The 24,091-nt window shown below is 39.5% G+C and overlaps 1 protein-coding gene across 3 annotated transcripts; it reads left to right on the top strand.

Annotated features, from left to right (window-relative positions):
* The first annotated feature begins 11,410 nt into the window (after positions 1 to 11,410).
* On the top strand, positions 11,411 to 22,602 carry LOC141633081 (uncharacterized). 3 transcript variants are annotated; one of them, XM_074445562.1, is made up of 9 exons: positions 11,411 to 11,572; positions 12,413 to 13,271; positions 13,357 to 14,899; positions 14,983 to 15,116; positions 20,893 to 21,070; positions 21,148 to 21,274; positions 21,386 to 21,671; positions 21,764 to 21,853; positions 21,973 to 22,602. In XM_074445562.1, exons 6-9 carry the CDS (start codon positions 21,153 to 21,155, stop codon positions 22,189 to 22,191), a joined length of 717 nt encoding a protein of 238 aa, XP_074301663.1. In that variant the 5' UTR covers positions 11,411 to 11,572; positions 12,413 to 13,271; positions 13,357 to 14,899; positions 14,983 to 15,116; positions 20,893 to 21,070; positions 21,148 to 21,152; the 3' UTR covers positions 22,192 to 22,602. The 3 variants fall into 3 exon arrangements, with proteins under 3 accessions (XP_074301663.1, XP_074301664.1, XP_074301665.1); XM_074445563.1 differs by having other exon boundaries at positions 12,369 to 13,271; positions 21,973 to 22,598; XM_074445564.1 differs by lacking the exons at positions 12,413 to 13,271; positions 13,357 to 14,899; positions 14,983 to 15,116 and having other exon boundaries at positions 21,973 to 22,598.
* Positions 22,603 to 24,091: the final 1,489 nt, after the last annotated feature.

The raw sequence follows: 24,091 nt of genomic DNA, 5'->3' as shown, positions 1-24,091 counted from the left end.
GAAAACCTACTTTATTACGAATCCGAATCACAAGCAAACAACGGAAGCTAGAATCGTTCCTCTACGAATCCTTCACCTAGCAACAATCACAATCACAAAACCCCCTTTTTCCCCAAACTAACAATTAGGGCAAAACCCTAAAGACAACATACTAACGATTAACAAAATACAAGAAACTTACCAACGAGATCGGAACCAAAGACGGATGTGTAGCCTCACTATGGATCAATTTGTGACACCCCCATACTCCAAGTACCTTACCAGGACCACTCATATATAAAGATGTCACCATCTCGGTTTCCCGAGGCAATGATAATCATAAGACAATAACGAAACAATGTTTAAATAGTATAAGTTTAGTGAATAAATACAATCCAAAACCAAATACCCAAAATACGGGTTACAAGTTCCCAAAACAACTGTCGAATCAATTAAATGAAATGTCTGACAAACTACTCAAGCTACAGCGGAAGACTCTATCATCTGAATGTGACACATCCCAGCTATCCCATGTATCTCGACTCATATCTGCTCAACAACTGCTCACCATCCCCGAATGGATCACCACAGTTTTTAAAACAATAAATCGGGTCAGTACTAATCACGCAATTTATATAACTCAACAATACAACAAACAGCACAACTCAATCGTCACAGATATACTCCGAACTCCATCATCAACTCCACAACACTGACTACACACTAAAGTGGGTAGCCCTGCCAGAGTACCCATCGCAACAGGTTACTTCTCGCCGCCAGTGGGGGACCGCAGCCGTTCCCACCTAAGCCCCGCTCATCTCCGTCGAGCGATAAACCCAAATCCATTAATGTGCACATCCCTTCTGTGGCGGGTTCCATAGAAGGCGAATAATGGGCGTGAAGCCACTCCCGCAAGTGACTCAACTCAGCTAGGGACGCACCCCGAAGAACATAGACAAATACAATCAACCACAACTACTATCAACAATCAAAACCAACAACCGTCACAATACTCGTATGATAATATTCAACAATCACAAAACACAACCAACACATCATGTGACTAATACTGAGTAGGGAAACCCTACCTGGAATGCAATACAGTCAGACGGTCTCAACAGCTGTTATCAAAAGGCCTCCGCTACGAATCCTCCTCCTAACATATGATCATACAATTACTAACAATCATAAAAGACAACAAAACCCCCAAACCCCTAAATTAGGGTTTAAACAACCTTAACGAAATACCATAAAAACAGTATGTAGATCTTACCCTCGACGCAAGGAACACAAGAGTGTAAAGAACGATGAATTCCGACCTCCCAAGCTTCGGGATTTGTCAATAATGCGACGGATGTGAAGTACGTAGGTTGCAATCTTTTTTAAAAGTAATTAAGTTTGTAAAAGCGTTTTATGAAAGTGACGGAAAGGTTTAAATACTAAATCGCATTATTAACAAAACCCGACAAAACACTACCCGTGAACCGGGCTACTCGATCGAGTAACTGACGTACTCGATCGAGTGCCGCCTACTCGATCGAGTACCAAGGCTACTCGATCGAGTACCCTACAGGTCAGAAACTATTTTAAAATGCAAAACACCCTTACTCAACCGAGTAAGGTCCACTCGATAGAGTACCCAGAGACTCATAAAACCGTAGTATTACAGTCTTCCCTCCTTATAAAGAACTTTGTCCCCGAAGTTCAAACCACAACAAAACAAAGACATACTACTATACTTCCGACACAACAACCAAAACAAAACTCCACATAAAAGCATGCTACTAACCAAACTCAACCCGACTCAACCACAACAAAACATACCGACACAACACAAAAAGGGTGTAAAAACTCTTAAAAACTCTTTGCGATCATCTCCTACCCCCCTAAAAGAAACAAGGTTACGTCCCCGTAACCATACATACCCGATCAAAAAGAAAAGGGTAACGCTCTTTCATGGCCTCCTCTGCCTCCCATGTAGCTTCCTCAACCTCGTGGTTACCAAAGGATCTTAAGAAAACTGTCTCACCACTCCTAGTCTTCCTAACCTTCCGCTCAAGAATCTGTTTAGTTACCTCAAGATAAGAGAAGGACTCATCTAGCTCTATGCTCTCTGCCTCTAACACATGTGACGGATCGCTCACATACTTGTGCAACTGAGATACATGAAACACATTATGCACTCTCTCCAACACAGCTGGTAAAGCCAAACGATAAGCAACCTCTCCAACCCGGACTAAGATCTCATAAGGTCCGATGAACTTCTGACTCAACTTGCCTTTCTTCCCAAATCTCATAACCCCATGCATAGGAGACACTTTCAGAAGAACCTTGTCCCCAACCTGAAACTCTATATCCCGGCGATGTAGATCTGCATAACTCTTTTGCCGATCCTGAGCCGCTCTCATCCTTTCCATGATCATCTTAATCTGCTCAACCATCTCATGTACCATCTCTGGTCCTAGAACCACTGCCTCAGCACCGTCGTCCCAACAAATCGGACTCCTACATCTCCTCCCATATAAGGCCTCAAACGGTGTCATGCTAATACTGGTGTGATAGCTGTTGTTGTAAGAAAACTCAATCAAATCTAATCTCTGTTCCTAGCTACCACCAAAGTCTATCACACAAGCTCGTAACATATCCTCAAGAGTCTTGATTATTCTCTCAGTCTGACCATCTGTCGCAGGATGAAATGTTGTACTCATCTTCAAAGTCGTTCCCAAAGATTCCTGCAACTCTTTCCAAAACTTTGAGATAAACCTCGCATCTCTGTCAGATACTATGTCCTTAGGGACCCCATGTAACTTTAGCACATTCTTCCGATAAGCCATAGCTAATTGTTCCTTAGTCCATATATCTTTCATTGGTACAAAATGAGCTGACTTGGTCAGTCGATCCACTATTACCCATATCATGTTGTTACCCTGTTGACTCTTCGGCAAACCCACGATAAAATCCATAGAAATGGATTCCCACTTCCACTCAGGTACCTCTAAAGACTGAATCTTACCTTGTGGTCGTCGTTATTCCCCTTTAACTCTCTGGCATGTCAAACAACGGGCCACAAACTCAGCTGTCTCTTTCTTCATCCCAGGCCACCAGAACGTATTCTTTAAATCCTTGTATAGCTTGTCACCACGTGGATGTACTGAATATGGTGTACAATGTGCCTCTGTCATGATTGTCTTTTTCAGGTCCTCATCATTAGGGACACACCACCTCCCATCAAACCTCAAACTACCATCTACATGAATAGAGAATCTAGACACTGTCCCTTTCTCTACTCCAGCTCTCCACTCTACCATCTTAGGATCCAACACCTGTTTACCTCGAATATCATCATAAAGATCAGGCTATACTGTCAAATCTCCCATGGCATCCCCTCTCTGCATCATATGTATCCCAAACTTCCCCACCTCATCTCTCAACCTCATCAAAGATAAAGTTGTACACAAAGAATGTACACTCTTCCTGCTCAAAGCATCTGCAACAACATTGGCTTTCCCTTCATGGTAGATAATATCCATGTCATAATCGCCAATCAGCTCCATCCACCTCCTCTGTCTCATATTCAACTCCTTTTTAGTGAATATGTACTTGAGACTCTTGTGATCAGAAAATACCTTAAAGGTCGCCCCATAAAGGTAATGTCTCCAAATATTGAGAGCAAACACTACTGCACCCAACTCTAGATCGTGTGTAGGATAATTCTCCTCATAAGGCTTCAATTGCCTAGAAGCATAGGCAATCACTTTATCGTTCTGCATCAACACACATCCCAACCCATTCTTTGAGGCATCTGTATAAACCTCAAAGTTCTCACTCCCTTCAGGCAATGCTAAGATAGGAGTTGTGGTCAAACGCTCCTTTAATGTTTGGAACGCCGTCTCACAACTCTCATCCCAACGAAACCTGTTCTCTTTCCACATCAAAGCTGTCATAGGTCTAGCAATCTTGGAGAAATCTTTCACGAACCGTCTGTAATATCCAGCTAAACCCAAGAAACTTCTGATCTCAGCCACATTCTTTGGTGCTTCCCACTTGGTCACTGCCTCAATCTTTGCCAGATCCACAGCTACCCCATCCTTAGAGATCAGATGCCCCAGAAAAGCAACTCTCTCTAACCAGAGCTCACACTTGGACAACTTAGCATTTAACTCATGCTCCCTCAAGGTCTGCAACACAATCCTCAGATGCTCCTCATGCTCCTCCTTAGTCTTGGAATAGACTAAGATATCATCAATGAACACCACCAAAAACGTGTCCAAAATCTGACTGAAGATTCTGTTCATCAAATCCATAAACACAACCGGTGCATTAGATAACCCAAAAGGCATCACCACATACTCATAATGGCCATACCTCGACGTGAAAGTTGTCTTTGGTATGTCCATCTCTCTAATATTCACCTGATGGTACCCCGACCTCAAATCAATCTTAGAAAAGACTGATGCACCACTTAACTGATCAAACAGGTCATCTATCCTTGGCAAAGGATACTTGTTCTTCACCGTCACTCGGTTCAGCTCCCTGTAATCTATACACAACCTCAAGCTCCCATCTTTCTTCTTCACAAAAAGAACTGGTGCTCCCCACGGTGATACACTAGGTCTAATGTATCCCTTCTCTATCAGATAATCTAACTGCCTCCTGAGCTCCTCCAACTCTTTAGGACTCATCAGGTACGGTGCCTTGGAGATTGGCCACGTCATCGGTTTCAACTCAACCGTGAAATCTATCTCCCTCTTCGGTGGCAACCCCGGAATCTCCTCTGGAAAAACATCTGCAAACTTATCCACCACTGGTATCTGATCAACTGTCGGACTCTCTATCCGGTCATCTTTCACATGGCACAAGATCAAAGGACATCCCTTCCTCAGATAGGACTTCAAGGTTGGGTTTGACCACAAACCCACGATAAGACACACTAACGCCTTTAGGACCTCTCAAAGACACTTTCTTTTGATGACAGTCTATCTTAGCTTTGTACTTTCCCAACCAATCCATCGCGATTATCATCTCAAAACCGTCTAAAGGAAACTCTAGCAAGTCCACTGGTAGATCAACATGTCCAACTATCATAGATACATCCCTATACAACCTCCCACATGATACAGACTCACCCAAAGGTATAAAAACTTGCTCACTTTTAGACTCATATACCCTCAGACCCAACCGTTTAACATTACTCGAAGATACAAATGACTGAGACGCCCTCGAGTCAAACAAAACAAAGGTATGAATACCGTTAACAAGAAAGGTATCAGTGATAACATGCGCGTCGTCCTCAGCTGTTTTCTTGTCCATCATATACAAATTTTCCATCGGTCTTCTCGTCCACCTCCTCGACAAGATCGGGCCGGTGGCCACTTAGCACCCGACCCCTAATTGTTGTTGTTGTTCGTAGCTGGTTTCTGATAAAAATTACCGCCATTGCGGTTACCTCCACCCTGGTTGCTCTGACCTCTCCGGTTAGACCATGACCCAGCCGGTCTGTTACTCGCATAACTCTGTGCCGACCCCTGAGAGCCGATCTCTGAAAAGCTCCTGGTACACTCATGCACTCATGTCTCTTGTGGCCTACACCGCCACAGCCAAATCAGGTCATCCCCCAACTACCACTACCGCTCCCACGACCACGCCCAAAGGAAGCCCCAACACTGAACCCCGAGCAAGAAGAAAACACTCTAGCCTGATTGTGGTTGCCTTTCTTGTAGTTAGATTGGTCACCACCCTCATTCTCAGCCTTTCTTTTCTCACTTCCTCTCTCCCGGGCCATCTCCACCAACCTCTCAGCTCTCCCAGCCCTCTCATAAGCTTCCTTAACATCCGTAAGGACTCCCACGGGTAACTTGTCTATAATCCTGGGGGTCAACCCCCTCTCAAATCTCAGCGCTAGGTTCTCCTCACTCAAACACATGTCCTCAGCATATCTAGACTTCTCATTAAACTCGCTTGTAGTACTCAAAGAATCGACATATCGATGTCATCCTAAACCCATCAAACTCCTCCCTCGCCTTACTCCTCACATGCTCGGTACAAACTCTCTCTTCATAGCCCTCCTAACTCTTCCCAAGGTATAGCAGCGGACCGCCGCATACATCTCTCTAGCACTCGCTTTCACCTTGTCCCACCACTCGCCACCGCTTCCCCAAGTAGAACGCAGCTTGTTCTACTTTCATCTCATCGAGACAATGTACAGTTCTGAATGTTCTCCATCTCACAATGCCAATTGTCAAGAAGAATTGGCTCCCCGGTCCCCTTATACTCTTTTGGGTTAAACCTCGCTATATAAAGACTGATCTTAGAGTGATCAACCTCCTTATCCTTCCCCACTCTCCTTGGGGCCTCCGTAAGAGCATCTTGATGCTCCAACATCTTAACTATATCGTCGATGTTCATGCTCTCAGCTCTCGCATACAAAGCGGTTTTCTTTGGCGGCATCTTGAAACTATATAAGAAAAGGTAGATATAAACATACATACCATAACCCAAAACACGAAAACAACCTGCCCAGAACTCACTCGATCGAGTGCCTAACCCTACTTGATCGAGTAGAGGCTACTCGATCGAATGCCCCACGTACTCGATCGAGTACCCCGACTCCAGACCCAAAACAGACCTTCTGATCTCTGACATACTCGACCGAGCAGCCTAGCCACTCGATCGAGTGACCCCCTACTCGATCGAGTGCCCCTATGTACTCGATCGAGTACCAAAAAACACAATTCTGATCATAAAAACGTCAAATACCCATTCGATCGAGTCAAACCCCCTCGATCGAGTACCTCACCCACTCGATCGAGTACCCCCTACTCGATCGAGTCATGCAGACTCGTGAATACTACCTGTATGTTATCTCACATAACCCAATATACTATGCAGCTTCATAATCTCAACATTACTATATAACTACGCATGCATTTCTACACAATTCCTCATACAATCAACAGAATTAGTCTACTTTATGTTATTAAATGCCACATAATAAACAACCATCATGCTTCTTTATGCAAACCAACATATAAACACATCCCACCAACTTTTCAATCACAATTTCAATCCTCCACTCCCAACATCCAACAACTCACAACATATATCGTTACTTTCACATATAAACTGACAGACACCACATACGACCTTGACATATACCCCCCATGTGACCGGTTCAAAATTGTAGGGCGAGTTCGCGACTTTAGGACGTCTCCCAAGCCTTTGCATTAGCTCCTACAACCTTTACCCCGGTTTCATTTTAATTGACTCCCTATGTTCTTTATATTCATTAGTTACAGGTTTCAGGAACCTGGCTCTGATACCACTTTGTGACACCCCCATACTCCAAGTGCCTTACCAGGACCACTCAGGTATAAAGATGTCACCATCTCTGTTTCTCGAGGCAATGATAATCATAAGACAATAACGAAACAATGTTTAAATAGTATAAGTTTAGTGAATAAATACAATCCAAAACCAAATACCTAAAATACGGGTTACAAGTTCCCAAAACAACTGTCTAATCAATTAAATGAAATGTCTGACAAACTACTCAAGCTACAGCGGAAGACTCTATCATCTGAAGGTGACACATCCCAGCTATCCCATGTATCTCGACTCATACATGCTCAACAACTGCTCACCATCCCCGAATGAATCACCACAGTTTTTAAAACAATAAATCGGGTCAGTACTAATCACACAATTTATATAACTCAACAATACAACAAACAAAGACAAACCAATCGTCACGGATATACTCCGAACTCCATCATCAACTCCACAACACGACTACACACTAAAGTGTGTAGCCCTGCTAGAGTACCCATCGCAACAGGTTACTCCTCGCCGCCAGTGGGGGACCAAAGCCGTTCCCACCTAAGCCCCGCTCATCTCCGTCGAGCGATAAACCCAATTCCATTAATGTGCACATCCCTCTGTGGCGGGTTCCACAGAAGGCGAATAATGGGCGTGAAGCCACTCCCGCAAGTGACTCCATTCAGCCAGGTACGCACCCCGAAGAACACAGACAAATACAATCAACCACAACTACTATCAACAATCAAAACCAACAACCGTAACAATACTCGTATGATAATATTCAACAATCACAAAACACAACCAACACATCATGTGACTAATACCGAGTAGGAAACCCTACCCGAATGCAATACTGATCGGACGGTCTCAACAATTGTTATCAAAAGGCCTCCTCTACGAATCCTCCTCCTAACATATGATCATACAATTACTAACAATCATAAAAGACAACAAAACCCCCAAACCCCTAAATTAGGGTTTAAACAACCTTAACGAAATACCATAAAAACAGTATGTAGATCTTACCCTCGACGCAAGGAACACAAGAGTGTAAAGAACGATGTATTCCGACCTCCCAAGCTCCGGGATTTGTCAATAATGCGACGGATTCGAAGTACGTAGGTTGCAATCTCTTTTCAAAGTAATTAAGTTTGTAAAAGCGTTTTATGAAAGTGATGGAAAGGTTTAAATACTAAATCGCATTATTAACAAAACCCGACAAAACACTACCCGTAAATCGGGCTACTCGATCGAGTAACTGTCGTACTCGATCGAGTGCCGCCTACTCGCTCGAGTACCAAGGCTACTCGATCGAGTACCCTACAGGTCAGAAACTATTTTAAAATGCAAAACACCCTTACTCGACAGAGTAAGGCCCACTCGATAGAGTACCCAGAGACTCATAAAACCGTAGTATTACACAATTAACCTTGAGAGTGATTAGGGTGATTAGAGAGATGATGAACGTCATTAGGTTTTGTAAAAGTGATTCGTAAACTGTTAAAACGTAATTTATAATCTCCAATCACCTTAATTAAAACCGCGGAAATTAATCTCGTCAGACCGGATACTCGGTCGAGTTCCAGTGGTACTCGACCGAGGACACCCTACTCGGCCGAGTATCACACTACACGGCCGAGTGTTCCTGGACAGTAACCTGACCATAAAACACACGACACCTTACTCGGCCGAGTTAGCCCTATTCGGCCGAGTAAACTAGACTCAGAAAACTGTGGTATTACAGTAATTTCTGCAGAATCGACCTCCAAGAGCCTTTGCTCAGTCCAATTTAGACTCGAATTTCGGAATCCATACAACAATTCCGATTTCGCCCGCATCGAGGAGTGGTCATCATTGAGTGTTGGTGTCGGCAACAGTGGTGGAAACTGGAAACCCAATTAATGCAATGTCGTTTCTTACCTCAAGTGCACGTGGTCGCTAGAATTCGTCAGATTGCAAGTTCAATCTCATATAGCCAAATCAGTAGCTCTCTTTATTTAATTTTTGGTTTATTTTTGAAAATACTCTTTTTCAGATCTTGAAACTCTCTTTTTTAATTTTGGAATCAATCTACTGTTTTGCACTTTTCTGAATTTTCGAATGGTTTTTTTGTCAGAAATTACCTTATATTTAGGGGTATTTGTAAAAATACTACCTTACATTATTTTTTCTGTTTTCGACTACCTTTGGTTTCTTTATTTTTGGTCAATAACTACCTATGATAAGAGTCTAGACAAATTGGTCGGTTTAAGCTTTAACCTATCTCGCATAAGTCCTTTATGTTTCAAACTTGCTTAGACCCTATTTTGGAAAGTCATGATGTACTTACGCTTAACTTTAAGAGATGTTCGTAGTTACTATTAAAATGTGAAAACATAAATTATGCTTATTTGAAGTTAAATTGTGGTTTGAACGCACTTGATCATTGTTGTTAGGTGTTAAGAGAGTAATGTGAGATAGGTTAATGTCGTTAAATCGACCAAATTTTGCCATATTTTGAGCATAGGTAGTTTTTGACCAAAAAAAGAGAAAACAAAGGTATTCTAAAACAAGAAAAATAATATAAGGTAGTTCTTTTTACAAATACCCCTAAATATAAGGTAGTTTTTAAAAAAAAAACCCTTTTCAAATTCAAAAATGCAATTTCTGGTAAAAACACAAACACTTTCGAAGTCAAAGATGGGATACAAACCTGTAATGTAAGATGAGCTGTAAGGGTGGGGTTGGTGGTGATCATAAGATTTGCTCAATTGAATGGTTTTTCTTACACAAAAGACGTTTTATTCTAGAATTTGTGATTTTTTAATTAAAATATAATATTTGATATTCCTAAATTAAACTTTATCATAAAGTAAAAGGGACTTTGTAATAGTTTTATTTCATTTGAATGAGTTTGTAACTTTTTTTTTTATTTTTTGTGTGAAGAAAATGAGTGGTGATTGCGGGAAGTGAAGGACGGAGTGAGAAGAATATATTGAGAAGATTATAACTTGTAACCGATAGGTGGAGAAATTGAAACCATTTTGGGAATAACAGAAATTAAAATTACTTTGTTCAACACGTTTTTTTTTTTGGGAATAGTAGTGTTCTTTAGTATGTTCAGCAGTTTTAGCACGCCTATTTTTGGGAATAGCAAGTAATTGACAAATTTACCCCTTTATTTTAGAATGAATAATAAACTACATAACTTTGTGGACAATATTGCCCAAATTAATAAGAGAGCTGGAAACTCATTTTTCTTAAACCTCATGCTGCCACGTCAGCTGTTTTGGTGCCTTCTTTTAGTAATATAATGATAATAATGGTCACATTCCTCCATTATAACCCGTGACGCGTCACAAAAAAAAAAAAAAATAGGTTTTCTGTATGTTATTGTTGGTTCAAGATTGTGTTTCTAAATGTAAGTTAAGCCATCACTGCCACAAACTTGTAATGGTTCATGGTTTGCCACTTTGCCCCCTCTTGCAAACTTGCATTGTCAAAGCAACACTTAAATCACTTTCATGAACATTTCATAAGAGTCCATTTTTGTTAGGGTGCAAATCCATATTACATATGAGATTTGTTCAAAGCGAACACTATTATATTATTGTGGACAATGAATACCGACGCAGCAGAGGCCCAACAAAAGATATTGACGCTTTCGCACAATAATTTTAAATATCAACTGTTACATGTACAATCCATTCATTACCAACGAAAAATCCATCGATATTTTTGATATAATCTTTTTCCTAAATATTTGATAATTTTGAGTCTAATACAAATTATGAGTCCACACCATGATGGGTACTATAAATATAATATAATGAGTACAAAAAATCTCACTTTAGACGGACACTATCCGTCTAAAGTTGTAGACGGGTCAAATATGTTACCACTTTCATAATAAGACAAACAACAAGTGGGATGGTGAAGGTTGTCTTATTAGGAAAGTGTCTACATCTTTATGCGGATATACCCGTCTATAATGAGAAGACTTATAGAGAAGTCAAGAAAACTTATTGGATAAGTTGAATAGACTTGGGAAATCTAGTTTACAATAAGACTTTGGGGAACTAGAGTTTGACTATTCTTTCACTATAAATAGGGGAGTCATTGGATCTCCTAAGATAAGTCATTGTGAGAATACAAAAATATTCACATAAGAGAGAAGGAGAGCTACCGTACAGTGGGAGTACTTGGACGGTGAATAAGTGCGCTTTCCATTGTGATTCTGTGCGTGACCTGATACGTGTAATCAACGGTGGTTCAGCTCCTAAGATCTTGAATTCAGGTATTCCTTTCTACATGTTTTATATGTACCAGGACCATCATTGGTATTAGAGCTAGATGAGCCGATCTCTGTTTTTTTTCTTATCATCATACTTGATTATCATGTGCTTGATATCTATGTATGTGATTCACCTCTATATGGCTTATATGTATGAGATCGTTGTTTGATGCTTGAGTTTAAGTAAATAGATTATCAAACTTTTATACATACAAGCCCAAATTTATAGATCTCTATCAATATAACTTTGTTTACTTGTTGAGATCATATCAATGTATTAATTTTCTTTATGAAAGGTTGATTGAATCTTTTGAGCAAGATTAGACTATACTTAGATTGATAACTATCACATATGCATAAATATTGTTGGAGTAATTAGCAGTATTGGTATTAATACTAATTTCTTTATCAATTTATTTCAATCTATTATGTAATGTATCATGTGTCAGAATCAATTGCCACCATTAGTCCTTTACTTAACTATGCTGCCATACTACATGATTTTGCTAAAAATTTTAGTTTTTGGGATGCATCAATTATGTTTTAGAAGTCGTCCAAGTGTAATGATTCATTTTTTTATTATCTTTTGGATCAATATGGCCAAGGTAGTTTTTTTTATTATTATGACTGATTTTTCCAAATTCAGTTTTTTTTCTTAAGTGTTCTTATTTTAACCAAAATCAAATAAACTGAGCCTCACATCTATCAGATGATTAATAGTTGCAATTATTTTTCGATGTCGTTGTGAGATATCCATTTATTTAATCTTAGTTATTGTTAAAAAACTTTCTTCATGCAGTGTATTAGTGCAAAATCACTGATTCTTTTCCATATAAAATTCAGCTTATTTGGACACCATGACTACTACTACCAAAATTATTGTGGCCAAATTGAACAAGGATGATAAGTTGGATGGCGACAATTATGATATGTGGCGTCGCAAGGTACAATACATCCTTGAAGAGCAGGAGGTCTTGAGGCCATCCAAAATACCATGGAGGAACCTCCTCAAGGAAACACAAATCAACATAGGAGAGATCTTGAAGCATACCAGGTATGGAAAAGAAAAAATAGCAGAGCGTGAGCCACGCTGCTCTGTACTATGCAAGATGATCTCATGGTTGAGTTTGAGGAGCATGAGACAGCTCATGCCATGTGGGAAGCCCTCAAAGATAAGTTTGAAGGTACATCAACCACTAAGCTTAGGATGCTGAAAATGAAGTTTGATAGCTATCAAAAGCGCCCTAATCACACTATGAGGCAGCATTTGAGAGCGATATCAAACATGGCAAGAGAGCTTAAATCTGCAGGGTAAACCCTTTCTGAGGAAGAGCAAATTCACGCTACTGTTAGGTCTCTCCCTAAGACTCCTACATGGCAGGATATCAAGAGGACTTTGGCTCAAAATGACAATACTGTTACTTTTGATAATATTGCTCGCCACTTATTGCTTGAGGAGGAGCGCTTGCAGACTGAGAAGCTCTCTGGTCAAGCCTATGTGGTTGGGACAAGTTCGGGCAAAACATCTGGTTTTAAACGCAAATGGGGTGGAGCACCAAAGAAAAAAGATCAAGAGCCTGATTCAAAGAAAGCTAAAACAAAGCCTCGCAAACGTGGCAAGCGTGGTAGAGTAAAGAAGGACAAAAGCAAGGTTACTTGCTTTAATTGTGGCCAGCTTGGCACTGAGCCGAAAAAGGAAAAGGTAATGCCTAACTCTGAATATTCTACTTTTGATTATGTTACTAGTTGTGCCATGCTAATTGAATCTCATCCTTTGTGGGTTGTAGACTCAGGAGCAACCGAGCACCTAACTAAAGACGGTGGAGCATTTGTGGAGTTGTGGACATAGGTCACCCGCAACGACAATCCAATCTGTGGACGTGCGTCGGTCGAAAAGCCACGCTCGGTGGTGTATTGAATGTTTTCGACCGGATTGTTTTAGATCGGTCGGTTTTGTCTCGGCAAGGATCTCGAAACGATGTTAGATATGTTCGGAGTCGCCACCAAGCAATTGTGGGATGCTTGAAAACCGTTCGAATCCACTTTGTACCTAGGTCAACCAAGGCAAAAAACTGTGTTTGACATAGATACTAAAGATAAGGAGTCATCCCTCTTTACCATCCTATCTCTAGAATGACTCTCGTTCGCCCTGAATAAGGTCGCCCACTATCCAAAGTTTCTGAGTAAGAGATGAAGGTACATATTGGGAAGCCCTTTAATCGGACACCTAATTCCGCCCGCGGTAGCGGCCTGTACTCATCGATCTTGGTTGGTTGAATGTAAAAGTTGATAAAACGAATGCATAGATGCGCATCCATAAGTTTAAACCTAACATGTGATTTTACTATGTCGGTTGTTTATCCAAATATCAAGTGACTGATGTCAAGTTGGATTTAGTGTTTATTTTCACGCAAGACGGAAATTAAACATCCATTTACCGAGATAGGTTTATGGTGCATAACGTGATCCATTTGTCTTAGAAAGGCGTTTTTCAAATACAAAGTAAAAGGAGGACTTTGTCAATCTGATCCGTCCTGTATTTGGGTTAACCGAAGTCAGGATCATTCTAGATAAGTGCTGGAAAGAAAGCAGGACCTGCATCAGGGAGCCTATAGACACTACAAGAAAAACGCGGCATAGTGACGGTCATACCGACGGAAAAAACAAGCCGTCAGAAAACTCGGGATATTGACGGATTTTTTACGGAATTTCCGTCGGTATCAATTACTGACGGATTTCCCGTCACGAGTAATTGGCGCGTTGACAAAGTCAATGGCGCTAAAAACATGTGACGGAAATTCCGTCATTGGCTGCCACACCCAACAGTGCATGACAGCTGTATGGCAATTGGGAAAACTGACGGAAATTTCGTCAGTAAAACACAAAAACTGACGGAATTTCCGTCGTGTTATTTTTTTGAAAACAGGTGTGTGACAACCTGTCACAATAATTGACCCAGTGACGGAATTTCCGTCAGGAGTTTGAAAACACTGACGGAAATTCCGTCAGTAGCCCAAATTATATGACGTGTAAAGTTGATGCATTATTGGTCTGATAAAGTGGGCCTATGACGGATTTTCCGTCCGTATTTTTGAAATACAGACGGAATTTCCGTCAGGAATCCTATTTAACTGACGGGATTTCCGTCAGTCCTTCCTTTTATCTCAAACACGGGTTCCATTTAATATCACTTTACCAATTTTCACCCAAATTACAAATCGCCAAACCCTCCTCCACCACCTTAAAACCCGACACCACCACCACCCTCCTCCACTTCCGGCGCCGCCACCACCACCAACAACACCACCACGCCGTCGCCATCATTATAAGGTAATTTTTTTTGTGTTTTTCTTCTTTTCTCCTTTCTCTTTTTCCTTTTTCTTTAATTGTTTTTAATTTTTTTTTCTCCATAGCTTCCCGCCGCCACCTCCTGCCGCCGCCACCCCTGCCGCTGCCGCGCCACCCCTGTCGCCGCCCCTCCTGCCGCCGTCACCTTTCCTCTTTCTCATCCTTCTTTTTCATTTTTTTTCTTTGTGGAGCTAATTAGGTATTTGTCTTTTAATTTTTTTTTGTTTAATTATCTTAATTGAATTAGAATATTAGTTATTGTTTTAATTATTGTTGAATTATTGTTGATGTTGATGCATGTTGACTTAGGATAGAAGCCAATTTTGTTTAAATGTATGTTGTGACAGTTTTAATGTATGCATCTAATTTTTTTGTTAATTAGATTATTGTTAAATTTTGTGAAATGTTAATGTTTTTAAAATGATAATTAGACTAGATATGTAAATTGAAAAATTATTGATGTTAGTTTTTAAAATGATAATTAGACTAGATGATATATAAAATGAAAAATAAATCATGTTAGTTTATGTTAATTGAAAAAGTAGTCATTGTTGTATGTTTTGTTTTTAATATTGTTAAAATTATTGTTCATATTGACCTAGTACCCGTTCAAAAATTACTCACTAGGAGTAATTTTTGAATAGTCCCCGTTTTGGGACTGTCTTTGTACGTTTTAAGTCACTTAGGTAGTAAACATGTGCTTGTGATTTGTTAATGAGAAAAGAGTTTGGTGACAATTCCTTTAATGTTCTCTAAATGTATATGTAGAGTAATTATTTATTGGATTATTTAACAACAATAATTCAAACTATTAGGTGTCTTCTCTTAATAATCCGTCCTCCATTTTAACTCACAATAAAACCTACCATCACCTCTTCTTCCCTCAATAGACTATAGTGACCGACTACCTGCTAAACTGATTAACCTGCCCCACCCTCAACCATTAAGTGACCTTTCACAAACCAGTCACACATGACCCATTTCCTTTGGCTTTCCCTCACCATATCACCAACTCCACAACCGCCATTATCCACCCACAACAAACTGCACCCATCTCACAAACACCCTAAATCCACCCCACGGCCACCAAACCAACAATACCCCACAACTACCCCGAAGATTAACATTTACCCCCAAATTGAAATGGATATCAAGTTTTTTTTTTTTTTTTTTTTAAATTATCGACCGCTGGTGGAGAAATTGTAGGACGCCGCTAAAAATAGATGGCGACTACTGATGACGGCAACACAAGGATACTTGAAGGAAACCCAATTGAATCAACCATTATCTATTGATGCACCTATAAAACCCAGAGATGTCTAACAATCCTATCAAAATATGGGTAGAAATGAACGGGAAAGTGAAATCCAAGGGATGGAATTAGTCAGATGATACACACTTAATACGAAAGTACTTAAAATAGTAGACTTTGGTGTTGTGAAGGGTGGTGTTTTGGTTTTGTGGGCAAAAGATGAATTTGGTATTTGCTCGATGGTTGAGAATGGCGTGAGGCTGGTGTTTGATGAGTGTTCTTAAGGTTTGTTGTTGATGATGGTGGTGTAATGAAGGGTGGTGCGAGTGGGTTGTGGATGGTCGTGGTGGTAAACAGTAGTGGAGAGGATGGTTGTTTACTTGTTTCGATGGTGGTACCTCTGAGGATGTTGTTTAACTATGGTTGCCAACGGGGGATTAATTAAAAAAATGGGACCCACATGAGTGTTTTAACTGGAATTAACAGGTAAAAAATGATGTAAGTGCAGTACAAGAAGGGAGGGGTAATAGTAAGGTCTATTTTGGGTTAAACTGATGTTCGGGTTATTTTAAGAAGACAACCAAAAATTTGGATTATTCATGTTAATTAATCCTTATTTATTCTATATTGTGTATTTGGAGAACGGATGGGAATTGCTGCCGAATTTTTTTTTCTCATTAATAAATCACAAGTACATGTTTGCTAGTGACTTAAAACGTACATTGATGGGTTTAGGTTGGAGTGATAAGGACCCAATTCAAAGAAATACAATATTTATATTATCTTTTTTAATGACATATATAAATGTGTAGATATATAATAACATGAAAAGATTAGAACGGCAGTGGATGTATGAAAGATTAGACGAAAAAAAGAAACCCAAGAAAGCATATGCAGAGGGGGTGAAAGAGTTTATTAAATTCGCGGAAGGAAGTAGTGAGTACAAGAATTTAGGTGAAATGAGGTGTCCGTGTAAGAAATGCAAAAACCTAGGTTTTAAAAGGAAAGCAGATGTTCAAATTCATCTTTGGTCGTATGGTTTCGCCGATAATTATTATGTATGGACATATCACGGTGAGAAACTACCTAGTACAAATGCTAGTGAGAATCCTTACCGTGAGTTCGTGGAAAATGCATTGCGTGATACTGTTGACCAAATTTTGGAGGATCGACTTAATCCTGATGACCTTAACGATGAAGAAGTGCGTTATGAAACCCCAAACCCCCAAGTTTCTTCGTTCTTTAAAATGTTAGAGCAAGCCGAACAACCGGTGTTTGAGGGAAGTGATATGAGTTTGTTGCAAGCAGCTTCTAGGTTGTTATCACTCAAATGTGAGAACAACATATCTCTTAGATGCGCTAATGGTTTTGTGTCGTTCGTTGGTGACATAATTCCAAAGGAAAATCAAATGGCGCGCAATTTTAATGAGATTAAAAAAGTTCTGAAGGGACTCCAACTTCCCCATGAAAAGATTGATGCATGTATCAATGGATGCATGCTTTTCTGGGAGGAAAATTCTAATCTTGAAAAATGTACAAAGTGTCGTGCATCTCGGTATAAAGGTAAAAATAATTCAAGTGGGAGGCGAATTCCATGTAAACCAATAACTTATTTCCCGCTTGCGCCAAGGTTACAACGACTATATGCAACCAAGCACATAGCAGGTGAGATGAGTTGGCACTACAAAAACTCTCGATTAAGAGAAAGGGGGACAATGGCACATCCAAATGATGGAGAAACGTGGAAGCATTTCGATAGAGAGCATCCAGATTTTGCAAGTGAACCCCGGAATGTTAGGCTAGGTTTGTGTACGGATGGATTTCAACCTTTTGGGCAGTTTGGGACGAAATACTCTTGTTGGCCCGTGATTGTGACTCCGTACAACTTACCTCCTTGGTTATGCATGAAGAGACAATTTATGTTCTTATATGTACTAGTTCCCGGTCCTAAGAACCCGAAGTCAAATTTAGATGTTTTCCTCCAACCGTTGATCAAAGAGTTGAAACAACTTTGGGAAACCGGCGTGGACACCTATGATGTCTCTAAGAAACAAAATTTTCAATTAAAGGCTGCATTAATGTGGACGATCAACGATTTCCCGGCATATGGCATGCTTTCTGGTTGGTCCACAAGTGGATATCGTGCTTGTCCTTATTGCCAGAAAATGATCATAGATCTTTTTGGCTTAAAAATAGCAAAAAGGTTTGTTGGTTTGATTGTCACCGTGAGTTCTTAACACCTGATCATCCTTTCCGCGACAATTGTAAGCATTTTCCTAAAAACAGAAAAACTGAGAATCGCATAGCCGCATCGAAACTAACGGGTGATGAAGTGTGGGAATCCGTAAAAGACTTGTCTAAAATAGTTGATGCTTCTAATAAAGAATTGAAAAGATTGAAAGATCAGAATGAAGGTTGGTGGAAACAAAGCATATTCTGGGAACTTCCCTACTAGAAAACGTTGCTGATTCGACACAACTTGGATGTTATGCACATTGAGAAAATTTTTTTTTGAACAACTTATCAACACCATCATGGATGTACCAGGTAAAAATAAATTTGACACTAAGGGTAAAGAAGACTTTAATGAACTTTGCTATAAACGGACCACATCATCTAGGTTTGTTTTATCAAACGCGAGAGAAAGGCTCTATGTGATCAAGGGTTGCTAACTTAAAATTCCCGGATGGTTATGCTTCAGATTTGAGTCGGTGTGTTGACCATAAAAGATGGTGTTACATTCCATGAAAAGTCATGATTGTCATGTCTTTATGGAACGACTACTCCCGTTGCCTTGAAAGAGTTGCTCCCGAGGTCCTTGGAATGCAATAACCGAGATAAGCCAATTTTTTAGAGACCGTGTACTTCTACGATTAGAGTTGATTGTATGGAACGCGTCCGGAGTCAAACATTGCGGAGATAATATGCAAGTTAGAGAAGATATTTCCCCGTCTTTTTTCAATTCCATGGAGCATTTGCCTCTTCACCTACCTTATGAAGCGAAAGTTGGAGGACCTGTTCAATATCGATGGATGTATCCATTTGAAAGATTTCTTAATCATATAAAAAAAAAAGATTGGCAACAAAGCTCGGGTGGAGGGTTCAATATGCAACGCTTTTTTGTTAGAGGAAATTTCAAATTTACATTCTTTTTATTTCTAAGATCACATTGACACAAAAGCAAAAGACTTAGATGTTGGTGTAAATTCCGATGACCAGTTGAAATCTAAGTTACCCGAGTTATTCAATGATGACATGGGAACTACAACCGAAAAATGTATACGAGAGGTACTTAATCGAGAAAGAGTATGAAGAAGCTCATTTTTATGTGCTAAGGAACTGGAGATTTTTAGATACTTATGAAAAGTAAGTTAATACTTCATCATTACTCAATTGTTTTTTAATTATCAAATTAGATCGAATTTATAGGTAATTAATACATAACTAAAACATGCTTTCCTTACTTATAGGGAATTTGAGGCACATATCAAAATCAATTTTCCTGATATCACATCCTCTGATGATGTTTGGGCATCACATGAGAAAAGTTTTCCGAAATCAAGTAAGTGATGATACATTTTCTTTGAAATTGAACTATACATTTAGATTTCTTATTAGATATTGAAAAAAATATAACAACTTAATTAACATTTTTTTATTCATAGGTTCATAGATTGAAGGATCGTCTAATAATAGCTTTAGCATTGGGTCCTAGTAACATGGTGAAGTCTTGGAGACGGTATTCCATCAACGGCTATAAGTTTCGAGCTTATAAGGAGGGAGTTGATGTTTGAAGTCTACGTTAAGCAATGAGGTTTCGTGAATTCAATCAAGGGTTGGACTACTATGGAACCCTAAATAAAGTAATTGAGCTTTCTTATTATGCCGAGCAAAGGGTTTATAGGGTTATATTGTTTAAATGTGATTGGCTTGATAATTCCCCACAAGGACTTAGTATCCATAAGGTTTATGGACTTGTAGATGTAAACGAGAAAAAGAAATTTCGTGGACATAACCCATTTGTGGCAGCTTTTCAAGTCGATCAAGTTTGTTATGCTCCTTATCCAACCATTAAGAAATGTAATCAAGGTATTCAGTGGTCCGCGGTTTTTAAAACCAAGGCAAGATTACAAGTTGATGCTCCTATTGAAGAAAGTGTCTTTCAAGAAGATGTGGTTGTGAATGATCACTCAATTTCACCGATTTTGTTGGAAGATATAGAGGATGAAGATGTATACGAAGTGACAGTGGAAAGAGGTCAAGGGGAATATGACAGAGACGTCGGAGAAGAAGGAGATGAAGATGAAGTTGAAGAACTTATTAGATGCGAAAATGAGGAATCAGAGGAAGAAGTAGGAGTGCTTTTTTCAGAAGATGAACCTGTTTTGATTTGTAGTGATAGTGATAGTGAGGAGGACTAGTTGTAATTGTACAATTATTAAACATTCAATAAAATTTGCTCTCCGTTTTTTATTACTTGTCGTTCTAGCCTATTTGGTTTTTTGTTTTATACATGTCGTTTTAGCTTAACATCAATAGTGTGTTTCAATTTCCAAGGTTTGGTCATAAGAAACCTCTCAATTTAGCAAATAAAATGCATTAAAGAAGAGGCAAGTGGTAATTAGTTCACAGTTTTCCATAGTTAGTGTTTGTTTCAATTGTTTATATATATCCTGCAGACGATTTTTTCTTTGAACTAACAATTTGAATTGTTTTCATGCAGTGATTATGCCGAACATTTTTCGTCGTTTGATTGGGAGCAATAGTAAGGCAAATGCATCTCAACAGAATCGGGAGGACGACGAGGTTGAGGATGAGGAAGATCCTGAACCTCCATCACGAAGACAGGAGAACATGCAGGTGACTCTCTCAGCGGCCCGTGCTCGGCCAGATCATTTTTGGTAAGTTTATGTTAATTTTTTAATTTTTAAAAACTTAACATTTACGATTTAATTTCAAATATTTGTGTATTTTTCAGGTGGGATGACGAACCAATCAAGAAATATGTTACTTGGTCGTTCACCCGTAACACAGGAGATGAGTACTTCACTAGGTGGGGTGAAGCGAGTAACACACAGCGTCAGAAGATGTGGAGTTACTTTGCGGTAATTATCTTTTTCAATAATAATTTTCTTAAGTTTATAATAATTTTCTTAAGTTTATAAGAATTTTCATAAGTTTTATATAACTAATTTCACATTTGTTTTTGAAAGCAGTCATGTAAGATCCATCGATCCTGAGTATGATCCTATTCCTGAGTGGCAGGCGAGGGTAACGAGGCGGATTACCACTCTTATTAATGGACTAAAATATAACAAGAAACCGCCAAAGTGGGTGCCTGCTACTTGGTTGGAGAACCTTAGGAATAGGCCAAATGACCCTACTTTTGCCAAACATTCGAAAATCAACACGGCAAATAGGAAGTCGGGTGGGAAAGATGGGAAAGCATTGGGCACCCACACTCTTGGTCGGAAGAGTTGCTCCGATGCTTTCAAGGAATTGGTAAGTATTGTTTATATTGCTTTTAAAAAGTGGTTAATATATATGATTGACAAATATATACTTGATTTTACTTGTTTCCATACTAATTTCAGGGTCAAGAGGCAACCCCCCACAAGATGTTCATGAAGACGAAGAAAAATAAGAAGGGCGAGTGGGTTAACCCTCGAGCGGCTGATATTGAGGTAAATTCTTGTATTTAATTTAATATTTATTTTTATTACAAAGAACGATAATCTCTTTCTTATAAAGATAGGTATATATATATATATATATCATTTCTGACGATTTTCTATTTTTTCAGCGTGATTTCCAAGCGGAGATGAGTCTGCCATTGCCTTCTGGACAGTCTCCCGACGAGATTCAGGCCTACTACAAGGCTGTAGGTGGCTTTGACGAGAAGAACCGGATGTTTGGGACCGGAGATACAGGGGCCCAAATATGGTATAATATTCCTCCTAACAAAGCTGGCCGACGGTCTTTGTCTTATGCTCATAGCATGATTTCACAGCTTTCCACTTAAATGAATGATGAGCGAGCCGCTCGAGTTGCTCTTGAAAGACAGGTTCGTGAACAGGCTGAAGAAATGGCGGCAATGAGAAAGGCTTGGGCTGATATACAAGCATCTCAACCCCCAAACATGTGTTCACAATTTCCTACTCCACATAGACGGGATGACTTTGGGGGTGGTGATGACGGGTTTGGAGGTACTGGTAGTTTTATGAAGCCTATAATAACTTAGAGCCTTTAAGTTAGAGCCTTTAGGTTAGAGCCTTTAGGTTAGAGCCTTTAGGTTAGAACTTTAGTTTAGTTAGTATTGTCGTCTAGTAGGGAGTATGAAAGACATGGTAAGACAATTCTCTTTCGTGTTTAATTTGTAAGACAATGTACAAATTTGACTATGTTTTTATGTAAAACAATTTGCGTCCCCTTCTCTTTTGTTGTCTATTGATTCCCGCATTAGAGGTCGACGTGAAAATGGATTCCCGCTTGGCGGTCGACGATTGGATGTGTTTTGCAGGTTTTGGTTATATTGTAAACGATGCAAATAGGCATCGTGTCTGTATTTGAAACGATGCAAAAAACGCATCGTGGCTGGGCAGCAGGATGTTGTTTCCATGCCTGTTTTTTAATACCACCGACGGAATTTCCGTCAATAATTTAAAAAAACTGACGGAATTTCCGTCACTGCTCTTCCCCTTCATTTTCCCAGAATTGACACAAAAGTGCCACGTGTCTAGCAACTGACGGAATTTCCGTCAGTAAAATGGAAATCCTGACGGAAATTCCGTCACTACCTTCTTTTAATGTGACTTCAGAATATTACGTGGAATGCCACGTGTCAGATAACACTGACGGAATTTCCGTCAGTAATGGAAAACACTGACGGATTTTCCGTCACTTTTGACCTGGAAATAAAGACGGATTTTCCGTCAAATATCCGTCAGTATTTTGGAAGACTGACGAAAATTCCGTCAGTACAGGTATTTTACTGACGAAATAAGCTGACCCTGATTCCTGACGGAATTTCCGTCAGGAAATTGAAATACTGACGGAAATGCCGTCAGTATGGCCTTAATTTTTCTGTCAGTTTCCCGCATTTTCGTTGTAGTGAGAGGCGCGAGCCTTATGGCGATGCAAAAGGACATGTACAGATTTGAAAACTAGAAATCAGTGGGCCTGTTTAGGCGCGAGGCAACAGACGACCCAAAGGGGTGTCTCCTGGTTGTTGAAGATGTTTATGAAGTTGTTTGTAAAAGGGTATTTGAACTCGTCTTTGTTGAAAAGGTCGTTTAGACCGCTTTTGTGCTAATATAAAGAACGGGACTTGAATAATCATCATTGTGTTGACAATATTCGATGTCGGGTTCGGTTTTACAAGCTTGACATGAATAGTTTTGAAAAATATTTATTATGAACTAATTGTGTTAAGTTCATTGTTTTGTAATTAGTCAGTGTTCATCATCGTACTCGGATTTAAACCGACATGGTATGTGGAACCAAGGATGATTATGCATGTATGACTAATATGGTTATTTTTGAAAATGTAAACAAATGAATAAAAGGTTTTAAAATACCTTTTAAAATGTAATTAACCAAATATTATCACCGAAAGACGGATTAAACCGTCATGGTATAAAGAACCAAGGGTGGACATAACTTATGGTTAAAAAGATTTATCATAAAAATTATTTGAAACGGTAAAAACCGATTGTAAATATAAAATGAAAATGGAATGAATGAACTCAAACACGTTTGAGTTGTGACCTGGACAGCCCATTTAGGCGCGAGCCACCTAGTTGTGACTAGGGGCTTCTGTTTCAGGTCTAAACTCGGTTTTGGCTCATTCGATCCGTATTTTGGACCATGTTATGTATGTTTTAGCATGTTAAGGTCATAAAAATAGATAAAAAGAAATGGAT

The sequence above is a fragment of the Silene latifolia genome, chromosome Y, assembly GCF_048544455.1.
Source record: "Silene latifolia isolate original U9 population chromosome Y, ASM4854445v1, whole genome shotgun sequence".
Classification (NCBI taxonomy): Eukaryota; Viridiplantae; Streptophyta; class Magnoliopsida; order Caryophyllales; family Caryophyllaceae; genus Silene; species Silene latifolia.
The sequence above is the reverse complement of the archived record's forward strand: the minus strand, read 5'-3'. Positions and strand labels throughout refer to the sequence as shown.

Coding starts and splice junctions, on each gene's coding strand:
- LOC141633081 (XM_074445562.1), top strand. CDS start 21,153: ATGACGAACCAATCAAGAAATATGTTACTTGGTCGTTCACCCGTAACA. Junction 21,275..21,385: donor AGATGTGGAGTTACTTTGCG/GTAATTATCTTT, acceptor TTTTGAAAGCAG/TCATGTAAGATCCATCGATC. Junction 21,854..21,972: donor CTCGAGCGGCTGATATTGAG/GTAAATTCTTGT, acceptor CTATTTTTTCAG/CGTGATTTCCAAGCGGAGAT.